The 20,104-nt window shown below is 35.0% G+C and overlaps 3 protein-coding genes across 12 annotated transcripts; 1 reads left to right on the forward strand and 2 right to left on the reverse strand.

Annotated features, from left to right (window-relative positions):
* Window positions 1-122: 122 nt before the first annotated feature.
* Window positions 123-8,032, reverse strand: LOC105690552 (zinc finger and BTB domain-containing protein 41-like). The gene is made up of 2 exons (XM_048657370.1): window positions 8,011-8,032; window positions 123-3,947 (listed from the first exon to the last, which is right to left on the reverse strand). Exon 2 carries the CDS (start codon window positions 3,936-3,938, stop codon window positions 1,239-1,241), a length of 2,700 nt encoding a protein of 899 aa, XP_048513327.1. The 5' UTR covers window positions 3,939-3,947; window positions 8,011-8,032; the 3' UTR covers window positions 123-1,238.
* A 299-nt stretch (window positions 8,033-8,331) lies between these two features.
* LOC105690555 (40S ribosomal protein S24) lies at window positions 8,332-11,153 on the reverse strand. 2 transcript variants are annotated; one of them, XM_012408411.2, is made up of 4 exons: window positions 11,062-11,153; window positions 10,630-10,698; window positions 9,950-10,273; window positions 8,332-8,420 (listed from the first exon to the last, which is right to left on the reverse strand). In XM_012408411.2, exons 1-4 carry the CDS (start codon window positions 11,062-11,064, stop codon window positions 8,418-8,420), a joined length of 399 nt encoding a protein of 132 aa, XP_012263834.1. In that variant the 5' UTR covers window positions 11,065-11,153; the 3' UTR covers window positions 8,332-8,417. The 2 variants fall into 2 exon arrangements, with proteins under 2 accessions (XP_012263834.1, XP_048513392.1); XM_048657435.1 differs by having other exon boundaries at window positions 8,332-9,270.
* LOC105690619 (NAD-dependent protein deacetylase sirtuin-1) lies at window positions 11,102-19,813 on the forward strand. Of its 9 annotated transcripts, XM_048657375.1 has the most exons (13): window positions 11,304-11,327; window positions 11,425-11,514; window positions 11,669-11,825; window positions 12,001-12,181; window positions 12,660-12,789; window positions 12,889-13,123; window positions 13,222-13,437; window positions 13,539-13,746; window positions 13,850-14,008; window positions 14,103-14,379; window positions 14,475-15,343; window positions 15,435-15,590; window positions 15,680-19,813. In XM_048657375.1, the coding sequence occupies exons 3-13, from the start codon at window positions 11,823-11,825 to the stop codon at window positions 15,766-15,768; spliced, it is 2,523 nt and encodes an 840-aa protein (XP_048513332.1). In that variant the 5' UTR covers window positions 11,304-11,327; window positions 11,425-11,514; window positions 11,669-11,822; the 3' UTR covers window positions 15,769-19,813. The 9 variants fall into 9 exon arrangements, with proteins under 9 accessions (XP_048513331.1, XP_012264004.1, XP_048513330.1 ...); XM_048657373.1 differs by lacking the exon at window positions 11,669-11,825 and having other exon boundaries at window positions 11,195-11,327; XM_048657376.1 differs by lacking the exon at window positions 11,425-11,514 and having other exon boundaries at window positions 11,239-11,372.
* The last annotated feature ends 291 nt before the right edge of the window (window positions 19,814-20,104 follow it).

A 20,104-nucleotide genomic window follows, 5' to 3' on the forward strand; every position in this document is an offset into this window, starting at 1 on the left:
AAATATTATAGATCAGCGCAATATCTTACAAAAACACCTCACTCGAATCGCTATAAATCCATCATCAATATTTTACTCAAAAGCTGTTGAGTAAATTGGGAAGAACAGTGAAATGCATAGGATAAATTTTTTTATAAATTTAATCATCTCACTGAAATGTTTCGCTATGTACATCGTTATGACATTAATTATTACACTATGCGACACTAAATCGAAATAATTTACCTGACTTTATAAGGCATTTTTGTGACAAAGATTAACATGCACTGTGAGAAGTGCAACAATAAGATTTATCAATAATAACTGTCATTTGCATAAACAATTACGTTTAAAATAATTGAGATAATGTGAAATTGACGCAAGCAAAATGAATATGCCATCATTCTTCTGGGTTTCGATTAATATCATTTCGTTTCATAAATAAGACCTACAGTCTAATCTTTCTGTTCTCAGTGGTCCAATATAGATAATTTCATTGTCAGATCGATTATTTAGTTATAATAATTACCTTAAATTAATAAGGTATCCATCTGAATCAAAAGGTCACATTTCTCTTGCAACAATTCACATTTACATGCATAGCATGTTTCTGCAAAAGCATATCAATTAATATTTTTTAATTAACACAACACTCTTTCAAAATATCTTTGCTTAGCACGTTCTGTAACATTTTTCAAGCCTTTCACAAATTACATTATGAATTTTATTTCTTACAAATAAAGTAATAATTATAAAAGTCAAATCATCACATTGTGTGATATAACTTCGATTGACTTTTATAGGATTTTATGTCCAGTCCCTATAGAAGAAAACAAAATACGTCTAATATAACAGTTATGTACGCACTTATGAATAAGGTATGTCAATACGTTCTGAAACCCAAATTCCGTGATAACACAGGCTCAACTTTCGAAACAGCAATATACTAGAATTCATAATAAATTCAACACCAAAATAAAATATAGATGAATAAAAAAAAATCATTCGAATACCGGTAAACAAAAGATTTTAATTCATAGTACTCTTTCCATATTAAAGGTTCCCAATGTTAATACTGAAAAAAAATTAGTTTTCCCCTCCATACCAGCTTCTCAACATGTTTAAAAAAGTATGTGGGTGGAAAGGGGAAGGGTTTAAACAGTGTAATAATAAATAAGTTACTGTCTATGTTAGCTTCAAATAATTAGGGATATTGAACTTGAAGTATTTGCAACCATCCATCAAAAATATATATTGTATTATGAATGCTTGTGACTACTTTTTTTTTCAACTCTTTCAATCATAACATGTGCATCTAATTGTTCTTTAGTTAAAAATTTCTGCCCGCATACTTTGCATTCCTTACGTGGGTAATTTTTATCTCTGTGATGATCCAAAATATGTCTTTCTAAGTTTTTGAAGTTGTAAGCTACCTTTTTGCACAATTCACATTTTAAAACACTTTTATGCTTGAGTACATGTTTTTTGAACGATTTAGTTTTGACGTTTCTTTCACAAATGAAGCATGTTAATTTCTGGTTACTGAAGTCACTGTGCACTGTTTTGTCATGGTATAGGTGATTTTTTTTCGAATGATAAGTCTTCTTGCATTTGTGACATGGGAAACCAACTCCTCGATGGTAAGCCTCATGCTTTTGTTTGGTTTTAACACTCTGGAACTTTTGATTACAAAAGGAACATGTTGATGAGCGATTATGTTTTTCATGGGAGTGAGAACTTCGTGCTATTTCGTTAGGAAACTTCTCCAAGCATTGATAACATTGATATGGTAAATCCCGATCCAAGTGTTTTGATTTCAAGTGGCTATCCAACCATTCAACTTTATTGAAAACAATGTTACAATTTGGACAAGGATAATTTTCATTGAAAGTTTCAATGTAAAGTGCTCCCTTATCGATCACACAGTAATGCTCCGCCAAACCAGCGATACTTAGATACTTTTCTTTACAATAGGGGCATATATTAAGATTTGGATGTACAGCTGCAATGTGATTATCAAATGCTTTGATACTAGAAAATTTAAGACCGCAATTACATGACTTTTTTAAAAGTTTTTTATGCCTTTCGACATGCTTTGTTAACTTTTCTTTGCTGCCTAGAAATATTTGGCAAGTATGACATTTGTGCGTCGTATTGTTTCTCGGGAGTACACCTCTCTGAATAAGGAACTTTTTGCACAAGACACTTAATAATGGTACCTCATTTGTTGTGTTTGAAGGAATGTTACTTCCATTATTATTAGCTGTTGTGATGCAATTTTCAATGGATGAAGGGTCGTCTATAATTTCCACATCTTCATCTTGCTCAGCCAATTTTAGCTTTAAAATACAGTGGGTATCGCTATATTTGAATTCTTCTGGAACCAAGTTCTCCAGTTGATCGTCAAACTCACTACTATCTGAATTGTCAGATGACGAATCTGAAGTCTCTTCACACATCTCAGGCCTTTTGATATTTTCTTCATTTTGTAAAAGCTCCTCGTCACTGGAAGTGACTGTACTGCCTTCTTTACTGACTATTTCATAGGAATTATTTTTTTTCTTGATTGTTATGCTAATCCCTGATTCTTTATCACTGCCATTTCGTATTTCAGAAGATTTACTGGTACTGTCATTCTGTAAAAACTTGCAACTAAACTTATGCGCAACAAGCATATGCTTGTAGCGGTACCATTTCCCACATGAGCACTTATTTTTTATATTATCATCGACACTTCTACTTGAGAATATCAGGTTTTCATTCTGTAATTTATTTGTCGAACTACTACATTCTTTATTCAAGCTTGATCTAGTTCGAAGCATCTTATGATTAATATTATTATTGTCTTTATCTTGCTGAGATTGAACGGTAGATGAAACTTCTGCTTTTTCCTCATGAACACCAATCCGAACAATGCCAGGATGCTCTTTTTTACGATTTTTATGTCTATCCCTATGCGTACACAAGTTTTTGAAGTTTGCATATATTCTGCCACAAATCTCACATTTGAATTCAAGGATCGAATTAGCTACATTCGAAGTATTATCCTGATGATTGAAACTACGCAACTTTTTACGCAGTCCTATACTAGGCATTGTCATTTTCCGTTTATTTAAAACTGGAGAATTCGTGTCTTGTGATGTTCCGTTTGTTTGAGGAGCAAGTTTTTCATCATTTCCTGATGAAGCGGACAATAGAGAATTTGATAACTCAAATTCAATAACCTGGGGAATTTTTTTCAAGATCGAATTATGGTCAGCAACTTTGCTGAGTACTGCTGAACTCTTAATTTTATGGTAGTCCACCATATGCTTTTTGATATTTTTATAATTTCTATTACACAATGTACATTTAATGCTATCTACTGTCATTGATAAATTCTGAACACTGATTTGCATGTCAATATTTTCATCTGGAGCTGATTGCTTATTTGATTGCTCTGAATCTAAATTATCTACCAACTTCCGAGAAAATTCTGAATGCAAAGGTGTGATAGTAATTTTATCTTTTCTTGAAGCCTGTCCTTTTTTAGGTAATGAAATTCGATGTATCTGTTCTCGATGATTATCAAAGCTCTTCTGATTACAAAACTCTTTGCTGCATACTTCACAGTGAAGCAAGTTAACACGACTTTTTTCTGCAAGTTGGAATTGTGGCAACAATTCGTTTCCGTTATTAAAAATAGGCTGATATTTAATGTATGGTACGGATAAATTTGGTTCACCGATCAGGTTCAATGGCAGAGTTTTATCCGGTATGAAAGTCATTGGTGGTTTTTTGCCATGAATATTTTTGTGAGAGATTGGTTCCCTTTTAATCCAATCTTGAATATCTTCCAGCTGTTTGTCTTGCATGCTGCGTATTAGCTGTAATGTTTCCCATATCTTGTCACAACGCTCCAATTTTAGGATGGGGTCTTTTAATCCATAAGGATTCAAAAAATCAGATTCCAAGTCCATTGCACCTTCCTAAAAACAATTAGGATCATATTAATGATCTGTGGGGATTCGATCTCTCTTCAGAATGTAACATCCTTTCCCAATACATAATAAAATTCGCGTTTGTAAGATTATTGAAAATCCACTCGGGATTCTCAATAAGAAAAGTTATGAAGAATCGACATCTTCAAGCTGCATTTAATAACCTCTTCAGTAGTTCTAATCATACTAATTCACATCTAATAATACAAATACATCAATAATGACAACAGAAAATCTGCTATATAGAACCTTTCGATAATTTGATTACTCACAAGCAGAATTGAATACTTGTCAGTCTAATTGTGACCGTGTTCACTTGCTCACTGATACATAATTATTGGTGTTGCCCTAGATGATGCTGATAGTTACTACCCACCTCTTTAATTCAAACTATTCAACTACTTGTTTATTACTGCGGTAAACATTTTGTTCGGAACAGAAAATACAAGTTAAACGTAGTGACTTCCTAACCTAACCAGAAGCTACTTAATTTCCACCTTGCCCTTCGTACACTTTGTCGATCTTTTCACAATGATCCTGTCATACTGATGCATCTGCCACTACTCGCAGCCTGTTGCATCTGCATCAATCTACAAATCTTTCACTAGATCCACCAGGGTGCGCAGATCATCCTACCCCTCTTTGATCCTACCGTTGCATAGTAGTCTCTGTTACATTGCAGAGTCTGATGGTATTCAAAAGGGGGAAGCTGTACATTTATAGATTAAAAACCCTGGAGTAGACCGTACCGATGCAAGCCGATTATCACCTAGTAGGTATTGGCTTTAACATTTATTTTCAGAGTTACACGCATGTATAACTTCGAGAAACTTTGTACCAAACGGTTTTTTTATGTCAGACACGATATCATACAGAAGACGAAAATCGGTGCCACTGATCGAGTGTACGATAGAACTCAGTACCATTTTCAAATCGCAAGACTCAAGTTCACCAACAAACGAGACAACGAAGCATCTTGCTTCATTGGTTTCATATCATCGACATGATATCGGGTCGTTATACTGTAATCCAGATTTTCAAGATTACAGCTGCATTGAACGTAATGGTGCATGTTCAAAAGAAGAAAAATGGCATGCTGTCCGAAATGCCAGCAGATTACACTATCCACGATCATCACTAACATGAAAATACCTTTGATTTTCAACTTGAAAAGAAGTGACAATGAGTTACTGAATCAGTTCCGGCCGATCAAGTTACATTCTCGAAACGAATCTATGAAACGACCATACACATGTGTATCAAACCGTACCGTCAAAATTTCGTTCACAATCGAAGGTGTTGATGGAAATGTCTCGAAAGCTCGGAATTTCTTCGTAATTTTTCCTTCCAGTAATATGACGCATTGCCAGTATGGCACGAAAGGCCCATGGTTGAACTATGGCTGTTCTTGAGAAGTTGGCATGTCCAGCCCAAGTAAGAGTATGGGACACACAGGACTCACGAAACAAATACCTTACCAGCGTTTTACTTCTACGCTAAAGCGTATAATGGGATCAAGATCGACATTTTGTTTTCACTACGAACATTCAGCTGGTGGACACAGTCGCTCGCTCGAGACGAAAGACGTACTGAGTTCACGGACCATGGGCGAGTCCATTTCATGAGAGGAATGGGACAAACTAGCTGATTCGAACAGCCGCACTGATTCCCAGCCGTTGTCATGTCAATGCTGATCAGTCTCTTTATTATTTCTACGTATGTTCCATGGTATGTAATATAAATCGCAAATTGCGTTGATCATGGATGTTTGCGAAAATGAATTATCTGGTTCTTCTACTCGTCGGCCCATAGATCACTTAAGGTATTCTAAAGTGTTCCAATAAATGAACATGAGCCAGCATTTCAGCATTATTGTCTGACGCCAAAAGATTGGTAACGCGTGGATGGAATGCGAGCTAAATACTTGCCCAGATAAGTTTGGTTTTCCGATGAAAATATACGCCCAAAACGATACTTGGCTGATGCTAACTCAACGTTTCATAGTATAAAAAATACCTAATTGTAAGGATGGAACCGTGGGTACAGCTTGATAGTGTGAACGTTGAATCAGGATGGCCTCTTCTACGACATTTAGTACTTAAAACTAGCCATAGTATGATCGTATAGAATGTCTAAACAAAATTTGTACATTGTACGTAAGTGAAAGGCCAAAATCAATATCCAACGTGTAAAGCAAGTTACAATGTCTGGAGTAGCGCGCGTAGTGCCTGCCGAAGCGATTCCATCAAACGAATGGATACATCTATCCAACGGTACAATATTATCTCGCGCTTCAGAACTTCCGAATAGATTAATTCGTAATTTCTATACATGTAACCATTACTTGAACCGTCATTATGACAAATGTGAGAAAACACTCAATCAGACACCAATATTTTCATAGATAGTATATTCATGAAACCATACTGCACTCACTCATGAATTATTTGTTGGTAATAATTAAAGAATCGAATCATCAAAGATAGACCTCAGTTAAAGCGTAGAGTCGTTCGATGCGTCATAGCAGCTACTGCTTTGAAATAAGCTCGATTGTAGTCTCTTGCCAACCGCAACTTCTAACAAAGACTGATCGAACACTGACTTCTACCTTCTCTATGGCAGGGCAAAGTGGAATCCCGGCCACTGTGAGAAACCTTAGCTATCAAGGAATAACTGACCACTCGGCTATTCACACGCAATCGGGTGCTAAGACCACCGGATGTACCACCCACCCGTCAGCAAAAAGCTTCGATATGATCTACGTATGTGAGAATATGATCAGAATAAGATTTGTCGTTGCCATAGTTTATCATTCTAAACTATGGCAGGATTGGAACTGCTTTGGTAAGATCCCGACAAGAGTCTAGCTTTTGTCGGAAATGCAAGTACCGGTTATCGCTTCTTCATAAGTTCATCACTCTTTATGCTTGACTTGGATTGACTCTAAGCTAAATCTTTTGTTGTGATTATATAAGACATATCTATGATACATTCGTAACAGAATCATAAATGAATGGATCAAATTTAGAATCTGCTATAGTGAAAATTGGGCATGTACCCGTAGCAGGATACATCCTGAGCACGATCAAAGTTGGAAATCGACTCAAGTCTTCATGTACGATTCACAAAAGTGATCGGATAGTATAATGGATTGATGAAACACGGGATCGAGGTCTCACGGCCTCATAAATATTGATTGACGATATAAAGGGTGATCACTGTCGTGAAAATGCAGAACAATAAAACTTACTTGGCTCACGTTCGAAATATCGAATTCGGGATATTCTGATCTTCAAATGATCGCGCTGTTTGCATATCAAATGTCTGTCAAGTCACAAAACACAGAGAACAGTTCCAGTTAAGCAAGTTTTCGTCATATATATAGTTTCTTGATTGTTTGAGGAATTTTCGCAAATATTTTGTTTAATCGTCATTCTGAGAAGCTCGAGCATGTATCATTTAACTACAGTCCATTATGCCCTCTGACATTTTCAACGATAAAATTATGAAAGAATCAAGGTTGCAATAATGAATTAATGACAAACCTAATATTGCACGTATTAAGTGCATGTTTCACGCTTTCACGTATCGAACAGCAACGTTGCACAAAGTTTGCAGTACATATTCCATCTCTAGAAAATGGAAGTAGTGTCGAGCATCCATAATAATTGAGCTGATCATGAATACAATCAGAACATTAGCACTTAGTATCAATTTCGTAGCATATAAATATCTACGTTATTTCATTACCGTCGAAAAAATAACACAAACGCGTAATACAATGAACCTTTCACATTTCGCTGTTCAAAAATTTCAAGCAACCACGCGATAGCCATTAAGATTATTTTCGTTGAGAGTCGATCGATATTACTGCTTCGAATCTACCCCGCCGCGTCGACTGAACACACCAAACTAATTATGAATACGTGTTTACAATAATGGTATCATAGGCTTGAAATATTGACTATAATAAGTACGTAAAAGATGCGACATACATTATCGTATCGCTGTTTTTCTAATTAATCTGTAACATATCTATAAACTTACTTACCAGTATTGTGTTCCGTACTATCGGTCAAATCTCTAGGATTTACCCCACAGGCACACGCAATTTATAGGTTTGCAATAACCCCGCACATCGCGTTGACTCCTTCGTTTAAACGATCAATAAATGGCTCAATGAATAATTTCGAATCTACGGTCAGGTTTATCAATGGACTTGTAAGTGGCCCTGAATTTAGGCGCCTTACTGTTTAATGCCAGTATCTCACATAGGCCATATGCCCCAAAATCAGTGATGTGACGGCAGTAAAGCAGCCACAAGAAAATCCAAATTCTTATGAAGAGCATGAGTGAAATAAATAATAAAAAATTTGACATCACAAAGATGGGATTTTATTATTTAATATTATAATGTTTACATGTGGTGGTCTTCATGTTAAGGTGTCGTCAATGGTTTTACTGCAAGAGAAAAAGATTTTGTTTTGCCAATACGAATCAACTGCTTCTTATTACTCAAAATATAAGGAACAACACGAACAAGAAAACGAAACATTGCAGTTCAATTTTGGGGAAGAACATTTTACACGTAGTAAATTAATGTACTTGAACGGCTACTAAAGATGATTTTAGCATGCATTAGCATCCATAAATTATATTACACAGAAATTATAAGTCCATATTTTTCGAGATTTCTATAGTAGAAAATTGTAGGATAAGCAAATCCTGTCAGACATTTTGAACACTCATCATGTTGGTATTAAAACATTTGTCACTATTTCAATCTAAATAAATAATATTCCGCAACCCCGTTGCAAATCATTGTACCAGGCAGACAACAATAATGATCACATAGCTGAACTATCAACACTGGAAATACGCTATCGTGATACGATTTGCAAAATAACAAGAACGAAAAATGACAATAGATCTTGGTATCTGATGCTCTCAAAAGATTCAAGTGTAGTTCATTATGCATCATGAATGAGAACATAAAAATAGCTGCATAACCATGAGATAGCTGATGATGATGATTATAGTGAAAAACATGGAGTAAGTTTCCCTGTTAATTTTTGATAGCCAAGCATATGAAACACATTTTCAAATGAAATGCAATGAAAATATAGAGGATGAGAAAAGCTAGTAGAATCAAAGACGACGAATTAAAAAATGAAATAGTATCCCATTGATAGCAGCGTTGTGAAGACATGCAGACCACGTATGAACATCATAAATGAGTCACCCACTCCCACTGTTTTTTATCAGGAGGCTATCAGTGAGACAACTGACGGACATTTGTCTACTTCTTTCCCTAGAATGTGAATAGAAAAAGCGTATACCACCAGTGCATGCATTATTAAAAAATTAACAGTAACGATAGAAATGAAGCCGAATTCTTTTTATCTGGTTGCTGAATTGTCGAGGGTGCAATAGTACCCTCTGTGAATAAAAAATATTTAGGTTTTGCATTATCCACATTTTACGTCCTGAATAAAGAATTAAGAAAATAATCATGTAATATCCATCACCAAAGAAATTGTTTTCAGCAATACATGCGAGTGTTTTAAATTTTAAAAAGCACCCCCCTCTGAAAAGTGATATTATCACATGCCAATAGAAAAACATAATATTCATACTAAACATTGATTACCAGATAGATTACACAAGTAAGTTGCTGGTTACAAGAGCTATTTTTAGAAAATATGATGGAGATGTAATAAATGATTACAGCAAGCATCAGCAGGAAAAATTTTGATAAATTGAAAGAAGCAATAATATGGGAATAGTTCGAAATTATGCTAACATTTAATTATGTAACATTTATATTATGTAAATTATTTTGTGAAGAAGTTTGAACAGTTGACTTTTGTGAACTATTTCCACTTTATTGCAAGTGCATAACGAAATTAAAGCTAAATTATCATGTACTTGGAACAGTATTTCAATAAGTTTGAAACGAGTTCAATGAAAGATAATGGAAATAATTTTACCTTCTTAGCAGCAGCTCCGACCTTGCTCTTCTTGGTACCTCGTACCTTCTTCATTCTGTTCTTACGTTCTTTACGCTGTTTCCTGGTCTGCTTTTGCTTTTCATATAGTCCATGCCTAGCCAACCTATGTTTAGGCTCAAACTTCTTAGCAAAATCCAAAGTATCATAGATAAGAGCAAACCCTGTGGACTTGCCACCTCCAAAGTTTGTTTGGAAACCAAAAACAAACACGACATCAGGTGTTACTTTGTACATCTTGGCCAACTTTTCTCTGACCTCTGTTTTGCGCACCGACGGTTGACCAGGATGAAGTACATCCACAACCTGTAGAAAAAGTGGAAAAAATGAAAAGGACTGAATCAACACATAGAATCAGGTTTACGTATACTAAAATAGTAATAGTTCAAATAACAAATTTTCTCTTCCCTGAATTAGCATTGCTATTATAAACACTATCATAGGTTATGTTGAGTTATGGTACAGGAACCAAAATATGCTTCGAATGCAGGTGATTGAATTTAATTTTTGGTGATCTTTCATTAGTGTGGATGAAAGATCAATTATAAAATTTGAATAGGACGCACAAAGGCGAGGTTAGTATAGTGTTTATAATGGACAATAATTAATAAAACTATTTAGTAACGGAAAGTACTGATAAAAAAAATTTCAGGGCTACTTACCATTTGTTTGCGGCATAGTAGCCGGTTGGTCATGAACTTCCTAGTTCGAATCGTAGCTGTGCCTTCAGTCTGTAATAGAGAATATCAAAACACAATCACTTGTAGGTTAGCTTCATCACTTGATTTTGCCGGAGTAAATTACTAAAGTCGAAGATGCCAATCGATGGAAAACGCTCTAAGAGCTTCAAGTTTTGAGAACTGAATGACAATGTGAAAAGACACTTGAAAGATATAATGCAAGAACTGAGAAGCCCCATGCTCATTCAGCTCAGTGGAGCTAGGAAAAGAAACTTTGTTCACAGTCATCCCATCAATAAATTCGACAGATATTCAATGAAAATGTTGTTCCATGGGCAAGGAGCAAGTCTTAGTCGAATACATTTCAAAAAGAAGATGTGATTCACTTGATTTCAGTGGATGAAAAATACGTACCATCTTGGCAGTTTGTCGTACGACACGGAAAAGATTTGACCGGAAAAGAGCAGCGCCAAATTCTGTGGCCAAAATACAAACAGAAGGTAGAAGACTGACAGCATTGCCATCTGCTTCCTTGGGCGGCTACGATATGAACTACGCAATTGCATAGCTGTTGAAAATGGCGTCTCATTCGGAGCTGCTAGAATATTCGTCTCCAGCCAAACGTCGGAAGATTGATTGCAACGACCACGGAGCTTCCCAGGGTGTCGAACTTGATTTCGGTGATTGCAAACCATCCTGCCAGACCATTCGTAACGATTTGGAAGGTATTTATGCAAAAATATGTTAAATTAACAGTGAAAATTTTCTTGATTAAAGATGGCGGCCTGAAGGACGGCCGCCCATTTTCATCATTGCCGTTTGTTCATTGCTCATCACAGGAGGCGGCCCGCCATGACAGTAGCCTGGGTGCGGCAAAATTTTATTATTTGACAATTTTGATAATCAACAGTCCTCGCAACCCTATACAAAAATTGCTAATTTTGTGTTGTCCGTGGAAAACAGTTGTATTTGTCGTATTTCTCATACAATTTCGGTGTAAATTTCATTCTTTGATTGTCAGTCTTTCGCGGGAACTGGGGTCAGTGACAGAAAAGACCTCTCTCAGTACGAAGTAGTCAAGTGACGTTCACAGATGGCAGCTGAAGTTTCACAAACAAAAGATAACACGAATTTGACGTTTCGCAGAGCGCGCGAAATTATCTGTCAGATATGAGATGGTATTTAAATGTATTTTTCGTATGTTTTTTTTTTTTTTTTTACTATCATCTTCTCACCTGCGATTTTAAATCATATCCATACCTAGTCCACGTGTACACGTTGCTCTAATATCAAGATAAAAAGTTGTTGATGCACATAAAAATTGATTCATCTTTCTGGGTTATCTGTTTACAGGAAAAATTTTGGTTCTGGCTAAATATAAGAAAAATGGAGTTGTTTCCTACTGTTTTGTTCTTATGTTCACATAGCTTTTACTCCACAACTTTGCAAACAATGAAGAGCAAAATAATCTTGTTAAATGTGGCAGAACTTTGGAAACAACCATTCGTTATGAATTTATTGATTAACTTACAAAGTAAGTGTGTGGCGAGGTTGAAGTGCAGATGTTTACAAGACGTGAAATGGTAGTAGAAACTGTTATGGCACATAAGTAATTTTTGGTTGAATATCATTCAAAGTCCTTTGATTGGGGTTTTCACAATGCGGTATACCTTGATATGGTATTTACAGATAGCGCAGTCGTTTTTTTTTTTTTGGGTCATCGAATTGAAGCTCAGGATATATTGGTGCATTGGAAAGTCTGATTTTTAAATTATCTTCAATGGACGAATTGATGCATATATAAACTGATCTAACACGCATGAGATAAACTGATCTTTCAATGTAAGTACAAAAATGCACAGCAAAATGGTTTTCTTCAAGGCATTTGACGCGTCAGTAATTTTGGTCAATCTTCTGCACCCATCTTTCTCGCCCCAGTTTCTTATGAACGATGATATTTTAGTAAATTTTTATTCACTCTAGCTTGAAATATGAACCTTTTTTCATTGCAGAAACTTTGGGTGGTGATAGTGGCTTCACAGAACTTAGCGACGGAACAAAATCTACACCAACTACACCAGAGATCAATCATACAACAACCACTCCTCGTACAGATTCCACAAGTGAAGACACTGGCTATCCGTAAGTTTTCTTTAGGCTCAATTTCTATCACAAAGATTCATTGTAACTCAGTTGATATAAATCGAGATTTGTTATGACTTATTTTCTTCATTGTTATAGACCAGACACAGCAGATGAAAAGGACGACGTGTCATCGACCGTGTCGAATTTGTCTGAGTTATCTGGGCTTTCAGAGCTTTCAGGAGAGACAGAAGACGGACCGCAGTGGAGACCTGTGTCTGCGTGGGTTCAAAAACAAATGCTGACAGGGGCTGATCCTAGGGATTTACTTCATCATCTCCTCATGGATTCTACACAGATCCCTGAACAGGTTGATGATCTCACCTTATGGAAGGTATGTCTTCAATTATATTAAACATCAAACTACGAATTTAAAAAAAAAAAAAAAAAAAAAACACAACATGAATTACCCTTCTATGAATTCTATTTCAGATCATTTTAAATATGATGTCAGAACCGCCGAGAAGACAGAAACTTAGGCACGTAAATACACTCACAGACGTGGTGAGGCTGATTAAAGGTAGCCGAAAGATAATTGTTTTGACCGGAGCAGGTGTTAGTGTGAGCTGTGGCATTCCCGACTTCAGGAGCAGAGATGGCATTTACTCTAGACTAGCACAGGATTTCCCTGATTTGCCTGATCCACAAGTAAGTTCACTAAATTTATACATTCGAGAATTTCCAGTTATGATTTCTATCAAAACTAAGAAAATAAAGACATTATTTTATTTTTTTATTTTTCCTTGCAGGCTATGTTCGATATAAATTACTTCGGGCAGGATCCGCGACCGTTTTTTAAATTCGCCCGCGAAATATATCCCGGTCAATTCAAACCCAGCCCCTGCCACAGGTTTATCAAAATGTTGGATAAGTACAAGAAACTACTTAGAAATTATTCACAAAATATAGACACATTGGAGCAGGTGGCCGGGATCGAAAATGTAATCGAATGTCACGGTGAGTAACGAATATCAGTAGATAGTACACATGAATTCGTAATTCATGGTGAATGAGATGATGTCAGTTTAATTGAACTAAGTTATATTTCTCATTATTCCAGGATCCTTCGCAACCGCGTCATGTACAAGATGTAAATATCAAGTTAGAGCAGATGATATAAGAGAAGAAATCTTTGCCCAAAAAATTCCAATGTGTCCAAAGTGTAAAGCAAATACCTTACCTTCCATTACAGAAATAGATCCGAATGATAATTACAGAGGTAAGACACAGGCTCGATCAAATTTTCTGAACGACTTCCATAGCCCCTTGCTAATTAATTTCCAAGCTAACTGATTCTATTTTTTTTTTCCAAGATCTAGTCACCCAGGGTATAATGAAGCCAGACATTGTATTTTTTGGAGAAGGCCTCCCAGACGTATTCCACGATGCAATGGCAAAGGACAAAGATGATTGTGACTTACTGATCGTGATCGGTTCGTCCTTAAAAGTACGACCGGTAGCACTGATCCCATCTTCCATTCCCTCACATGTACCCCAAATTCTCATAAATCGCGAACCGCTTCCACATTTAAAGTTTGACGTAGAATTACTCGGCGACAGTGATGTCATCATCAATCAGCTATGTCATTTGTAAGTATAAAAATCTCACTGCGGTGATCGACTTGAAATAAAGATGGAGAATTACAAGTACATGAGTATAAAATATGTGATTTCATATTTTATAGAATGGGGGACAATTACAGTGAAGTGTGCTGGCAAGACAATCTTTTAAAAGAAGCTGCACAACTTTTACCATCTCGTTATACAGCCGACGACTCCTGGGAGCAGAGCCAAGATAACACAACTAATCATGAATTTTCCCAAGACGGCGTTGTGCTCGATTTGAAACCGCATCATGTGTCGTCTGAAAGTCAAGACAGCCTAATGATCAATGCTAATACAACACCGAAACACCCCGAAAATACAGATATCTGTATCTCACCCTTTCATGCGGGTCATATGGAAAATCCGGACGGGTTTACTCTGCTTGGTGAAAGTCCTAAACGTAGATTAGGTGATTCTAGTGTCGAGAGTAGCCCTAAGAGAATGAACTTTGGGAGTAATTCTCATTCGGAATTTAGTGAATCGCTACGGCCATCTGAAAGTGTCAATTCCAGTAAACGAGAGTTGGCCTCGCGTAACGATCGGTTGATATCGGTTGAATCGACCTCGGAAAATAATGGACAGATTTTAAATTTGGAAGAATGCCACGTTGTTCCAAGACTCTTGAACTCAAGTTCTTCCACCACAAGTGAATCAGCCGGTGAATCACCAGTTTCTACAGTTGCTTCCTCGGCTCCGTCTACGAAGAATAATTCATCTGCATCAATCGATCGTGATATTATTGACTCTGACAGAATAAACGTGAAGCCAAGACACGTGTCAATTGATTCCGCAATGGATTCCGGTATGGGTGATAGCTGTAATAGCGTAGATAGCTCGGAAGAAAAAACTGCTACTGATTCCAATGAGGAAGAAGACATGAAACAAAATGATTTCGAAAGGCGCTGTTGGCAAGCTAAAATTAAAGAGAGTCTCGCATCACGTTTACCAGGTAACGAAAACTTTCTTTCCTTGTAATGAATTCCTTTTTTCCCCCCCTGTCATTCGGAATAATTGATCTTGAATATTTTCGCTTGTTACAGAAAATTCATACTACCAAGCAACAGCTGGAAGGTATATTTTTCCTGGAGCAGAGGTCTACTCCGATCCAGAAGACTACGATCATTGTTCTCTTTCCGCTAATTCCGACAGCTCTGAAAGTGACAGTGATTCTTCATCTGATGACGGAGAAGAAACCTGTAAGTGTTCTACAAAATACTACTAAAAAAAAAAAAAAATCAAGTTTATTGACTGATCTAAAGTGAACGAATAATTGTGTGTTTTGCAGGTGCCGATGAGGAGTTTTCGGAGGGCGCAGATATTGATGGAGAGGAGGTTGACTGGGCAAGTACTCCATCTAAAGAAATTCAACGCTAGGTACGGACTGATCCTAGACTGAATAGTCAATTTTTACTTCACCTACCTCGGCATACTTGATCAAAGGTGAATTTACTTACTAGTGAGAAAAATTTGGTCACAGTCTTATGCAGAGCAGGGGTATCACTGTTGAAAACATTCTATAGTTTTTCAAACTTCTTAATGATGGAGAATTATAGGCAGGACGCCGATTTCTCAGGCCGGTCATTGAAACTAGGTATCAGGAAGACATGTGTACGAAGATTTGCCAAATTGGAGTATAGCGTAAATTTAGTATCTGGTCAAGTAAATCTGAATCATTAACTTCTGTTCGTTAATTAGGTAATAGAATGGCAACGATTCCATATTTTAAATCATTACCCAGTTAAAGATGGTAGCCCTTTCCCGGGTGGAGGATACAAGAAATGAAAAGCGTAGTTCGATCCCATATGATTATCAGAAATCGTGGAGAAGATTATGTTCTCAAAAAATTCAGTTTGCAGTATTTACATTCGCGAAGATCTAATTCCACGTATATTAGGCTCTATTTCTTTTATTTCGTGAGACATGTTCACACAAGATAAAGTTCAAAATCCATCTGAGTTAACCAGACCCCGTTTAGTGTCAACAGATCACCGATCGAATTGACAGTTACTATGATTTCTAGAATTTTTTCAACGGCAATCCATTCGGTTGAATAATAATTGCATTATTGAGTTCTTCGAACGTGGTGTTAGATCCTTGCTGAACTGTAGCAAGATAAAATCTCACGCGAACCGCTCATTGAGTATGGCCGTGTCGGCAAGCGAGATTTCAAGGGATTGTAAGTTCGATGTATTTGATGTTAGTCATAAATGTTGTTTATTTATCTATGTGAATATCTGTAAATATCGGTTTGCTAACATCTATACTTCGTTTTGTTAAGATAATATACAGAACAGTTACAGCATATTTTATTTCCCGTTAGTTATTTAATCGCTGTAAATATATCGGTTGATTGCATGTTAATAATAAATAATTCATTCAATAATTTAAACGCTTCAAACTTCACGTATTCTGTCATCATAAAATAATCTATTTTACTAATGGCAAATATGCAGTTATTACATACATACGATATAAATATAGGTATAGATATTAAGCTCATTTATATGAATACAATGATTAGTTAGAAATAAATGGAGCGAAAAAAACAAGGACATAAAATCAAGAATAATGTGTGCGAATTGGTAAGATTGTTACATGGAGCTTTCGGATATAGATTATTAGTTATTACTGTAGTAATTAATTATTCAGTTATGAAAATCCTCACGAGTCCTGCTGAACGCTAAAATTTATCGAGAAATTCGGTCTCAATGTACATTTAATTCAACTATCACGTAAATAATTTCTTTAAAATTATTATATTATCAAATACTTGAGAATAACTGACTTTTATGTCTATAGAAAATTTCTAAGCCGATTTTTATACGTCAGAGGTTAACATTCATACATATTTTATAGATAACAATGTTATTAAAAGACTTCTGAGCGTTTGTATCTGTGAAACTTTGAAATCGATCTAAACTACAAGAGAACTTTGATTTTCAGCCATTATCAAAATACGACTGGACAACCGACTATTTCGATATTTTGCTATTCTCATAGTATGTGCTTTATCAATAAATTCTCTCATTCAACATAATGCGGATTACGGCGAGTTGCAATGGTGTTGGGAGAACGTGTTGAGCTCGCTAACAATAAGTACGGTTTTCAGTTTAATTGGAGCACGGGCGAATGTACAAAGCAATGTTAGATAATCCTTTCATTGCGTGTTATTTTTATAAGAGTGAACGAACTTTAGCTTAGCAGTTTGAATTAGTGATAAAGGCGACAATTTTGACAAAATATACTATTACTATTAACCCTATCAACCATTGTAACGTGTTTTCGTAATAGTAATTATTTCGCGTTGTTATAAAATCTGTTGAAATACTAAAATTTACTACTTCGAAGATTTCATATAAAACGCTAATTATTTTGTCACAATTGTTGCAAAAAAATAAGGTTTATACATACATAAGAAACAATGAGGTTGTGTGCAAGTATATTATAAATCAAATAAGTATAATGTCAAATACACATACCTGTATTCATTAATAACTAATGATAAATATAATAATAGTAATAATTACTATATTAACGCTAGTTATATTAATAATTGATAGTAAAATTCTTGGAAATATAAACACGGAAATTAAATTTTTTCATGGGTTTAAAAAGAAGCGAGATTATTAGGTTTAAAAATTGAGCTTCAACTATCTGTTTAATGCATAGAGTGTACGTGAGGTGCTTTTGATTTGCTGCACTTATGTGATTAAGAAGTTCATTATAAAGAATCCGAGTACGTATGTTTGTTGCCTACATGATAAAGTAACAAAGTGAATTACCTATTTATTACATCGGTATTGGCGACTAGATAATGACTAACTAAAAATTTTTTCTCGTAAAAGAATTAATAAAATATTTTATACCATTAGACGAAAGTTATTTTACCGCTTTGTACATATAGCTTTATTTATCATTTTGTTACTCGGTTTAACTTAGATGGGAAAAAGATCAAATTTAGGTGTTACCTATTTGAAACTTTTTTTTCTTCCTATTTATTAAAATAGAAAAAATTATACATGCATATATATATATATCTATATTTATATATGTATATATAATATATTATATATAAATATATCTGAAATAGGTGTAAATAAAAAACTGGAAGTAATAGTGTTCTTGAAACTTCACATTTTCGTTTTCATTCTTTCATAAACTTTGTTCCTTTATAATTAAAATCGATGTATATGACGTATTGCTCAAAATTAATATCCAATTTCACGCTGTTTTAAGTTGTCATTTCGTTTGTTTTTCCTTTTTTTTTTTTTTTTGTCGATAGAAATTCAAAATGGAACGAAAATTAATTATTTCATCCCCGTGAGGCAAATGCAAAATTGTGAGAGTTCAACGAGCGTGCCAACTCATTCGTTTCATCTCACGTTTCATCATAGTTTAAGGGTAGTGAATTTTTGTATTTGAATCTATCACTTGTAAATACTTATAAATCTAATATTTAATATAACCAGAACTTCGTAGCGATGACTGGAATTTGAAAGCTATTTTTTATTTTCTACTACAATTTCCGTTTTACCTATGATGAATCGTTGTTTTCATTTTCTCCTAATTTTTAAGGAAGATTTTACATTTCAGCCAGTCTCGCATAATCGCAATAAGGAACTTCTGACTTCTTTTATATATGGTTTGTTATTTGATGTAAAGAATGTTGAAAAAAATATTCTCTTTATTATAAATGTTGTAAGAATTTTTTGTTTATTTTCGTATTACTAACGCATAAGCTTACCTCGTAAATTAAAATTAAACATTTTTCTATGATAATCAATAGCATTTGTTTATTCTGATGGCACCTTGTTATAAAATATGAAGCAACACTATGAGAAAAAAAATATACAAACATATATATACATATACCATAAGTATAAAATTATTTACGAAGTAGAACAATAGCGCCTGCTGTGTATCTCAAAATAGTATCAACCATCCCTTAAATTCTGTACAAACAGAACAAATAAATCGATCTATTTCTTTACCATACTTGACAGAGGAGTTTTCATAATTTCGTAACTTGAAAAACGAAGGGTCAATGTTTCAGTAATTTTTTTTTGGTTTCAGGACAACTCGTTCATAATTTCGCCATCGAATTCCTCTCGATATTACTGTATGTATATGCGGTCACACAACTCTATGTTTCCAATTTTTTCCGATAATAATAACATCGACTATAATCAGATGGAATTATGAATTTCCGATAGAAAAGCATTAAACTAATTGTTGCATAAACTCAAATTAAAAATTTACCTCAATATTCTCGCCCGTATGTAAGAAAGTACAATATAAATTGAATGAAAAATCAGTGACAAAAAAAAAGGAAAATGAGAATAAAGATAGAGAATTATGTACAATAAATGACTGACTCCGTGAAAGCAGGTGTGCACTACAGGGAAGGGGAAATATGAATGAAGAATAAAAAAAATTAATAAATAAATAAAATACGTTTCTATCCTCGTCCATGAGAAGCTCGGTTCTGTTGATATTGGAACAATTGGTGATACGTATGATGCGCATCCGAGTGCATATTATGTTGAGTGTTGCGTGTGCATTAAGATATAAATGAAAATGAATATAGGTATATTATATAGATTTCACATCAAATATCTGAACAGATATTTTCGAAGATTATGTAGCATTCGATTATGCATATAAGTTGAATGCGAAAAATGATAATAATTATTATCATCATTATTCAATT

This window comes from Athalia rosae, chromosome 6 (assembly GCF_917208135.1).
Source record: "Athalia rosae chromosome 6, iyAthRosa1.1, whole genome shotgun sequence".
Classification (NCBI taxonomy): domain Eukaryota; kingdom Metazoa; phylum Arthropoda; class Insecta; order Hymenoptera; family Athaliidae; genus Athalia; species Athalia rosae.

Excerpts from the sequence above, each read along its gene's own strand:
- LOC105690619 (XM_012408578.4), top strand. The coding sequence starts at position 11,956 with ATGCACATAAAAATTGATTCATCTTTCTGGGTTATCTGTTTACAGGAA. Across the intron at positions 13,124-13,221 it reads ATGATCTCACCTTATGGAAG|ATCATTTTAAATATGATGTC; the intron begins GTATGTCTTCAA and ends ATTCTATTTCAG. Across the intron at positions 14,380-14,474 it reads ATCAATCAGCTATGTCATTT|AATGGGGGACAATTACAGTG; the intron begins GTAAGTATAAAA and ends CATATTTTATAG.
- LOC105690555 (XM_048657435.1), bottom strand. Across the intron at positions 10,274-10,629 it reads TACTATGCCGCAAACAAATG|GTTGTGGATGTACTTCATCC; the intron begins GTAAGTAGCCCT and ends CTTTTTCTACAG.
- LOC105690552 (XM_048657370.1), bottom strand. The coding sequence starts at position 3,938 with ATGGACTTGGAATCTGATTTTTTGAATCCTTATGGATTAAAAGACCCC.